The sequence below is a fragment of the Alligator sinensis genome, unplaced genomic scaffold, assembly GCF_000455745.1.
Source record: "Alligator sinensis unplaced genomic scaffold, ASM45574v1 scaffold123_1, whole genome shotgun sequence".
Classification (NCBI taxonomy): Eukaryota; Metazoa; Chordata; order Crocodylia; family Alligatoridae; genus Alligator; species Alligator sinensis.
Window position 1 is genome coordinate 491,355 of NW_005841985.1, and position 10,197 is coordinate 501,551.

General features: G+C 44.3%; 1 protein-coding gene across 1 annotated transcript in view; it reads right to left on the reverse strand.

The window, feature by feature from the left end:
* ANKRD55 (ankyrin repeat domain 55) overlaps window positions 1-10,197 on the reverse strand; it is a 96,598-nt gene that overhangs the window by 65,555 nt on the left and 20,846 nt on the right. Inside the window, exon 2 of the mRNA XM_014518805.1 lies at window positions 2,919-3,041. Coding sequence (XP_014374291.1) covers window positions 2,919-3,041 — 123 coding nt within the window. The remainder of the gene's footprint in view (window positions 1-2,918; window positions 3,042-10,197) is intronic.

Genomic DNA, 10,197 nt, shown 5'->3' on the forward strand with positions numbered 1-10,197 from the left:
TACTTTGCCTGCCATACTCTGATGTAACTAATTATATGTACAGAGATTACCCCAGGGCCCCAGTGTCAGCCTCAGTCTCTTGCTACCTGTGGTCTCAAGTGCTTGTCTGACAACCATCTCGCCCCAACTCAGTTATGGCCCCCTGTTCCTATCTGTGCCCTAGAGCAAAAGTTGCCTTTGGGGCAATAACCATGGCCTCCTGTAGGGGACTCTGCCCTCTTGGCTTTAGCCTACCATTATTCTGGCTGTTGGCTTCCAGCTGTGGCCCACTTATTCTGGCCTGGCTTTCTTGGCCTCAACCCTCTCTGCATGTCAGTTTCTTGGCCTCTATCGCCTGTCTCTCACATGCTCTGGGCCTCCTGGCCCTTAGGCTCTGGATCTCCTGTGGTCCCAGACCCAGGGAAGGCTTTTCTTTTCACCTCTGGGCCCTCTGGGGTCCCTGACTTGGGCAAGGCTGCTTATGCTCCACCCCCAGCTTCCCCAGGCCAGGTGGTTCTGGTGCTGCTCAGCCCCCTTATGGTCTCTGACCCATACAGGGCTCTATGCAGGGTACCTCTTCAGCACCACTGTGGCCAGTATGCTGCTCCCATAGCCATAACCTGGTCCTCTGGTTTCAACTCAAATGCAATACAAATACAAGTGACCACTTTCAACAAAAACCTCAGGTTTATGCCTTCTTACAAGCCCTCCCACCCTTTTGGGCTCTCATCTCCTAGCTCCCATGGGTGGCTTGGGTGCTTGCCAGGCTGTCTCTTTCAGCCCCTCTCTCCCTGGAGCTCTGTTCCCTGTAGCACACAGGAGTCAGGCTGCCCACCTTGCTTCTGGTGCCAGACTTATATGCTCTGGGGCACTGCCCCTTTAGGTCAGGTGACCCCCCCCCAGACAGGCACAGGGGTTTCCCCTTGGGCTTAATTGTCAGCTTGCCCCTCACTGCTGCAGCTCAACCCAGCTGTTTATGGCCTTTATCCTCAGGCTGTCTGGACTCTGCCCCACACAGCCAGCTTGTTGCAGAGCAGGTAGCTCCTGCTAGTTGCCTGCCTACACCACAACGTTAGCCTGCTGCATCTTCCCCTTAAATTAACAGGAGCCTCTGGGTCCCTGTTAGTGACATTTCTCAGAACATGGGCCAGCTCAGTCCTTGAAGGCACTCCCCTCAGACTTCCATTTCACCCTATCTGTGTATGCCTATTTAAGAGAATAGGCACTGTTCTGGGGGCACAGAAGAATGTGGTCTACAGATGCTATCACATGTAAGTCATACTTGAAAGATTATTCTGTTTTCTAGAACATTCCGAATTTAAGTGTGTGATTCCTGTAGTTCTTTCCATTACTGGAAAGAAGAGTGCAGTCCTAGAAACATAGAAAATTAGGGTTGGAAGGGACCTCAGGAGGCCATCTAGTCCAACCTCCTGCTCAAAGCAGGGCCATCCCCAACTAGATCATACTAGCCAAGCTTTGTCTAGCTGGGTCTTAAAAACTCTCACCATTTTCATTGCCCTCCACTGGACTTTCTCCAATTTGTCTATGTCCTTTCTGTAGTGGGGGACCATTGATTACTACCCTTTGAACCTGACAATCCAGCCAGATTTCTATCCACCTTACCATTCATTCATCCAAACCATACTTCCTTAGTTTATTTGCAAAAATGTTGTGGGAGACTGTATCAAAAGCCTTGCTAAAGGCAAAATATATCATGTCCACTGCACTCCCTGCATCCACAGAGCCAGTGATTTCATCATAGAAGGCAATCAGGAAGAAACATTCAAACTAATGCTTGGGGTCTCATCTTGTCTACACCAGAACCCTGGGGACATTATAAAGATGATATTGGAGACTGTTGGACTTTGGGGTAGGAAGCTTAACTCCATTAATATCATTCTTGAAACAGCTGAACTAATCATTCAGGAGGCATTTTGGAGGTTCCTTTCCTCCTCAATCTGGTCAGCCTCTCTGCTATCACAGGCAGCAAGAGACTGGTGCCAGAACTAGGTTCTCTCCGTGATACTGCTGAGCCCATCCATTTAGAGCTTCACCGTCTCTGAATCTGTGATACAGATCTGTCACTGACACAGATCTCTGCATTTCTTAGGATTTAGACTGTATATTTTTCGTCTGCATCTTGGAAAAATATCACTGTGATTAAAAATGAGAGGTGGGATTGAATACAATCTAGTTAATGTGACACATTTATAGTTTTCTGGTTCATATTTACTTGGCAAATTCATGCATGTTTACAAGCAACTGCATGCACAAAATGAAGGTGATTTGGGTATAGCAGTGATGGACATAGCATGGAGACTTGAATTGAAAAAAAATAGGAAGTGGCAAGCGTAGAACAGGTAATTATACATCCAGTTACCCTTTTTTGCAAGCAACTCCATATTTACCTTTTCATCATTTATCTGTTTGCACTCAGGCCCACATTTCACAAGTATAAATGACTGAAATGGTCTAATTTTGGAAATTTGGCCCCACAGGTCCTTAAAATGTCCACAAATGTATATGATTTGAATTTGACTACAGAAATGATTTTCTCCCTCTTTTGCTAAAATTTCAGCAGTTTCCCAACATCTTCCTTTCTAAACCCGATCGAATAAATACATGGCAGAGGACTTGTTCCTGAAATCCATGGTTCAGTTGCATTTGTATGATTAAATAGATTATGTCATTAGTACGAAGAAAGAAGAAGGTTATATTATATTATCGCCTTCTAGAATACATATTTCTGGTGAATGTCCAAAAAATATGTTGAATGCATCATTTCTACTACTTACAAAAGTGGGAAACCAGATGCAATTCTACTTGTGATGATTCCCTTACCTTTGATGTTAAGAATAAAACTGAAAAGAAACCAATAATAGCTCAGTACCATGTTTTAGTGATTAACCCGTAGGAAGCATGATAAATCACTGTTTTACCCTCACTGTCACAGCATTCTAAGATTGAAGGATCTTCACGAATTACCGCAGTCAGAGTGTTAATGTCACCATTAGCTGCTGCTTGGTAAACCACAGTCAGGTCAATTTCTTCTACTGCATCACCTACAGAGATAGATACAGATAAGTGATAAGGTAGAAAAACTGTACAAAAGGAGAACAGTGAAAATAATGCTATTTACTTTCAGGAGCTTGTGACTATATAACACGTGTAGTGTAACAAAACAGATCCAGTCAATATGATGTGGCATTTGTTCACTTGAACCATATTTTTTGCTGCCAAGAAACATCCCCCTATGAATTCACAGGCAGAATGACTGAGCTATGCAGACATAAACTCAGGACTAACTTCTGACTTGCATAGAATGCCATATAAATGTCACAGAAGGGAATGTGAGTGAGTGAGAAAAAACTTTCTTTCACCATAAAGTCATAAAAAACAAACCGACCCCTGAATAGTGAAGTAAAGGTTTAAAGGGAGGCAAAAGAGCCAAGAAACCCGCTTTGCTAAACAGGGAAAGCCAAGAGAGCCAAAGGAGAAAAAGAGAGGCATACAGACTGTGGAAGCAGGGGGTAACCACCATGGAGGAGTATACCTGCTTGGCTCGCAGTTGCAGGGAGTCAGTTAGAAAGGCCAAAACAGAAATGGAACTCAGACTGGCTACAAAAATTAAAGACAACAAAAAGTCCTTCTTTAGGGACATAGTGAGTAAAAAGAAGGTGCATGGAAGCATAGGACCCCTACATGACAGACCAGGGCAGTTGGTAACAGATAGGAAGGACAAAGCTGAGCTCCTAAACAAGTTCTTTGCATCTGTGTTCTTAAACACAGATAAAGACATATCTCCCAAAGGGGCTATAGACAGGCACAAGAGGGACTCCAGCCCACCAACAGTTAGCACTGACCTAGTGAAGGAGCATTTGGGGGGACTGGATGTGTTTAAGTAATCAGGCCCAAATGATCTTCATCCAAGGGTGCTGAAGGAATTGGCCAGTGTCATTGCAGAACCACTGGCGAGGTTGTTTGAGCACTCATGGTGCTCAGGATGGGTCCAAGAGGACTGGCAAAGGGCCAACGTGGCCCCTATTTTCAAGAAGGGGAGGAAGAAAGATCCAGGTAAGTATAGGCTGGTTAGTCTCACCTCTGTCCTTGGGAAAACCTTTGAAAAAAGTATCAAGGATCACATTTGTGGGAGTCCAGCAGGAAAAATAATGCTGAATGGCAACCAGCATGGGTTCATAGCAGGTAGATCCTACCTGACTAACCTTGTTGCTTTTTATGACCGGGTCACAAAATGCTTAGATGCAGGAGTTGAGGTAGATGTCATCTACTTGGATTTTAAAAAGGCCTTTGAGGCAGTGTCACATCCCATTCTTATAAACAAATTAGGCGATTGTGGCATAGATTACTACATGGTCAGGTGGGTGGAAAATTGGCTTATGGGGCACACACACAGGGTGGTGGTGGATGGGTCATTTTTAGGCTGGGAGGTGACTTTTTAAGCAGTACAGCAGCAGAAAGGGATCTCGGAGGACTTTTTAAGCAGGTCAGCAGCAGAAAGGGATCTCGGAGTCATAGTTGACTCCAAAATGAACATGAGTCATCAATGTGATGAAGCAATAAGTAAAGCCAACTGCACTCTTTCATGCATTAGAAGGTGCATCACGAGCAGGTCTAGGGAAGTGATACTTCCCCTCTATGCGACATTGGTTAAGACCGCAGCTGGAGTACTGCATTCAGTTCTGGGCACTGCACTTCAAGAGGGGTGTGGATAACCTTGAGAAGGTTCAGAGGAGGGCTACTCATATGCTTATGGGCCTACAGGTTAGATCCTACGAGGAGAGATTGAAGGACCTGAATCTCTTCAGCCTCTGTAAAAGAAGGCTGAGAGAGGATCTTGTAGCCATCTACAAATTCATCAGGGGGAGCAGCAAGAAATAGGGGATATTCTGTTTACCAGGGCACCCCTTGTGGTTACTAGGAACAACGGCCATAAACTGACAGAGAGCAGATTTCGATTAGACATTAGGGAAAACTTATTTATGGTGAGGGATGCCAAAATCTGGAATATGCTTCCAAGGGAGGTGGTGCTTTCCCCTACTTTGGAGGTCTTTAAGAGGAGACTAGACAAGCACCTAGCTGGGGTCATCTGACCCCAGAGCTCTTTCCTGCCCAGGCCAGGGGGTTGGACTTAATGATCTACTAAGGTCTCTTCCAACCCTAAAAATCTATGAAATCTATGAACTACCTCAAAGCATTATCAGCAATAACACTGTGATAATGCTTAATTTAAGGATATAGGTATTTCTAGTTTCTTTCTTACATTACGGCAATAGGAGAGGCAAAGATTTGGCACTTCCTTCCTCTGGAACAATTACGTATCTCCTTTGAGGAATGTTGCTGGATACCAGCAAGGACTTCTTGCTGTCTCTTGACATTCTGCAGTGGTTATTTAAAGCAGAAGCAGCACTTGATATGTGATCTTGATGATGCTTTGCTAATTGAAATGTATGATAGTTTAGTTTAAGGATGATGGTGAGGTGGCTGGTGGAGAAAGCAGTGGAACTGCTAGCTCCTGCTGCTTTGAGGCAGCTTTGTGCTATAACGGCACACAGTAATTTGACTGGGTTCAAGAATTCAACCCCATACCTCCACAATTTAGAGGGATTTTGTAGATGTTTGTTAAGCACATTAAAATCCTTATGTCAAGGCAGTCAGAAGAATTGTTGCTTACATAAAAGACAACAGAAAAGGCCCAGAGAGCTGGTTGCTTTGATCAAGGCCAGAGAGTGAATCAGGTTCAGCGTAATGAAACTTGAGCCTGTCCACAAGTAATTCCTATAAACAAATTATAGCTCTGAGCATTTCTGAGGCTTTAATAGATGCTTCTTGAAGAGGCAGATGGAATGTATTTCCTGGCAGTTTGAATTTTTCTACAATCAACAAAGCTGCCTTTTGAAAGAATGCTATATCTAAATGTTGTTACAGGAGTATTTGCAATACCTAAATAATTATTCACATGAAACAGTGAATGTTAATGTCATTGACACTTTAGATTGTACTCTTATTATTTAGTGAATTTGCATGTTTACTGTTATGTTTTTATAGGGCATTTTGTATTTTAGAAAAATTGCTAGGATGTCGAAATGATTATTTTTCTAGCTTTAACAATACATTGTTATGTTGGACTCTTAACATATTTTTAGTTTTAGTCTCTATTTTAAGCTGCCAGTAGCACCAAAACAACAGAGGATGCTTCAGAATTTCCTTTACAACACCCTGTCATTTCTTGCCACAGTGTCTGCAATTGAATTAATATTTTCTTCATCTTCATTTCCTCTCTAGTTAGTTTGTAAACTCAGCTCTAATTAGTATTAGGCCAGAAACTTCAAATTGAGCTGTTTTTACAAAACCAAAGGAAAAAAAATCCATGTAAGCATGTCTTACTGAATTTGCTCTCCATTACAGTTCAAATATTCTCAAAATAGAGACAGTCAAAATGCCCAAGGCTGAATCAATTCAATCTTTGCAGATTAGTCTAAACTGTATAGATTGAATGGATAAGCAAGCGAACAGACTTTTGATTCTAGAAATGCAGTCTCATGCTTGCAGTGACCCAGGCCAGAAGCCAGGGGGTGCTAGAGCATGCCTCCCTGCTCTGCTGGAGCAGATAGTTTGGGCCATGGCTAGTCCACCCACACAGCAAAGTGGGGTTTGCAGGGGAGGTGCAAAGCATCCTGGGATGTTGGGGGACTGTGAATTAACTTGAATCAGGAGGGGATCTGGTACAGAAGTTCAATAAACTGATTTAGCCTAAATCAGTTAGGTCTGATACTACACTCATTCAGTTTTATCTTAAATTGGTTTTCATTTTCAAAGCATTTTATGTGCACTGAACTGTTGTGTTACAGATTGGAACCAGTTTCTGATCACTTATACTAGTTTATCTGTAATTTCTGTCTCTAGCCATTAAGTCCAAACTCATCTCCCTCATGGTTTCTGTCTCATTAACACAGAAATGAACAATAAGATAACAGTTGTCATCTCAAACTTTCTTGCTACTCCTAAGATTCCTTCCTCTAGACTTCTTAGCTCAAACTTTTAATCTTCTGTTTAGAGAAGCCCCTCCCAGTTCCCTTACGCTGAGCTATGGTGACAGGTCGTCTCTGGCAGTGAATCAACAAAACACACAAGCCTTTCCCTGCAAGAGTGTACCTACTATTATGGTGTGAATGTTGCCTATTACCCCTGGTCTTTAATTGCAAAGAAGTGTAAGTTTCAGTTTTCTTTCCTCAAAAGCGGACACGGCAATGTACATTGACTAAGAGCTACACTAAGGCCTGGGAGTGTAATTGGGATCAGAGACTTAGTTCTTTGGAGTTAAATTTATCAGCCCTCCTGGACTACATTGTGAACAGAAGCAGGCAACATTTTAAGTAATATTGATGGCAGAGATCTGATTAAAGACAGAGCCTCTTAGTTAAAGGGGTCATTTGTGTATGTACTGCATAATGTTTTTGATAACTTAATTACACAGGAAAATTAATTGTAGGAAAAAAGAGAAGCTCTTCCCAACCAGTTTTCTAGACTACAATTCAAATTGTTTCCTGACACAAATTTTCCTTCTGATATTGTATTGCTGAATAATGATATAGCTCACAAAAGTATTTAAAAAGTATTTGACATAGAAGTCCAACCCCTGATCCTCTGTGGGCTCAGAGCAGTTCACATTAATTCCACATTACAATTCAAAATCCATTGTAATTCCCCACTTATGACCTTCTCTCCCTGGGACACCATCATCATTCCTAGCTTTAAAACTGAGCTACCATGGAAACGGAATCAGCTCTCACCATGAAAAGGTTAGCCTGTCACACGGTTGTGATTATAGGCTGGTTAGAGTTAGAAAGCTGACATTAAATCTATCTCCAAGAATACAGAAACTTCCACTCCATTACTGGTAAACTGAAATCAAACCACAGGCTTTCTTTCAGTTAGCCTCTTACATGGCACATTTAAAATAATTTATAAATTAAACAAGATAAGTTTACTTTCAAATCAGCTAGTACTAGGAGTGGATTGCATAGAATTTTGGTAGTTAGATACTGAGTCTTTGACTTGCAGGTCACTCGCTTCAAGACAGCCAGGCTAAGTAAGAAAAAGCCATTACCAACTATGGGATGGTCAGCATATAAAATATTTTCAGGGTTTCACTGTAGTGTTTGGTAGATCTCTACATGACGCAAAGTATGCAAACCACCGCTGCAATTGTACATCTCAGCAAAACAGGCAGGTTATGACTAATTTCTAACTCATAGGGACAGATTCTGGATTAAGTATGTGGCACATTGGCAGGGCAGAGGGGTAAGACTTGCATTACTCTTTCCCATGTGCTAGCTATTTTGCAGGTAAACTGAGGACTTGAAAAAACCCAACAAATTATATACTAAAAATCAAACACTGACAATAACATATTTTAATTTTATTTAAAAAAATATGTTTGTTCTGATTTGTGTGTGTTTGTGTAGTGCAGGGGTAGGCAACGTTTTTTGGACAGAGCGCCAAAAACACCCACAATGCCTACCTTGGAAGGTGCCGGAGTGCTGGCATGCCAGAAAAATAAAATGAGGGCAGGGGATACATGGCGGGATGCCCTGCTTGTGCCCCTTGCCCCTCACCCAAAGCCCCTGCCCCCCAGCCCTGCTGCCCTGTGCTCCCCACCCAAAGCCTCTGCTCCCCAGCCCTTCTGCCCCTGCCCCCCAGCCCAGTTTTCTGTTAGCTTCTTTGGCTGCTGGTCATCTGCGAATTTGAAAAAGGTGCTTGTCACCCCCTCGTCCAAGTCGCTGATGAAGATGTTGAACAGTGTGGGCCTGAGGACGAGCCCTGGGGGACCCCACTGCCCACGTCCCTCCAGGTCAAAAAGGACCCATCCACCACCACTGGGTGCGGCCCACCAGCCAATTGGCCACCTATCTGACTGCGTAGACATCAACGCCACAATCTCTTAATTTTTTAATGAGAATGGGTTGAGAGACAGTGTCGAAGGCTTTTCTAAAGTCCAGAAAGACTACGTCCACCGTGATGCCTGCGTCCAAGGATTTAGCGACCTGATCATAGAAGGCCACCAGGTTGGTCTGACAGGACCTGCCTCTAATTAACCCATGTTGGTTGCCCCTAAGCATACACTCCCCTGCTTGCCCCTCGCAGATGTGCACCTGGATAATTTTCTCAAAGAGCTTCCCCAGAACCAAGGTAAGAATAACAGGCCTATAATTTCCTGGGTCCTCCTTCCTCCCTTTTTTGAAAATGGGGACCACATTGGCCCTTTTCCAGTCCTCTGGCACATGGCCAGAGCACCACGAGTGCTCGTAAAGCTGTGCCAGGGGTCCTGCAATGACCTCTGCTAATTCCCTCAGCACTCTGGGGTGGAGATCATCAGGACCTGCTGATCTGAACACGTCCAGTCCCACCAGAAGTTCCCTGACTAGATCCTCTCTGACCCCAGGTCTGGCTGTGCCTCCCCTGGAACCATCGGGGATCCTGGTGGGGGGGATGACCTGGTCCCTGCTCAGAAAAATGGAGGCAAAGAAATTGTTAAATAGGTTAGCTTTGTTATCTGGTGAGACTACCAGATTTCCAAGCATGTCCTGCAGAGGCCCCACATTACCTGGAACTTTCTTTTTACCCTCTATGTATTTAAAAAAGGACTTCTTGTTATCCTTGATCCGGGTTGCTAGGCCCAGTTCCATCTCTGCCTTGGCCTTCCTAACAGCCCCCCTACAATCCCAAGCAATGGAGGTATAGTCCTCCCTGGTGATGGACCCTCCCTTCCATTGGGTGTAAACCTCCTTCTTAGCTTTGAAATGTTCCTAGATGCTTTTGGTGAGCCATGGGGGCTTTTGAGCACTCTTGCCCCCTTTGATCCATGTTGGGCTTGCCACCCTTTGGGTTTGGAGGATTATCTCCTTCAGGAACGACCACTCTTCTTTAACTCCCAACTCCCCACCCCTCCAGGACCTCAGTGCCTCCCCGACTAGTCTCCTTAGCTCAATGAAATCCACCTTCCTGAAGTCCAGGGCTGCTGTCTTGCTAGATAGGGTGGGCAGCCCTGGCCCCATGCCTGTTCCAGACTCACCCATCCAGGCTCAGCAGCAGAGATGTGGGACTGAAGCTGTTGCACAGTGCAGGGGAGAAGGCACACTCCCCTTCCCCTCCCTCCACTGCCTGGCCATTCCTGCTGCTGCCGCCTGGAGCCTGGCC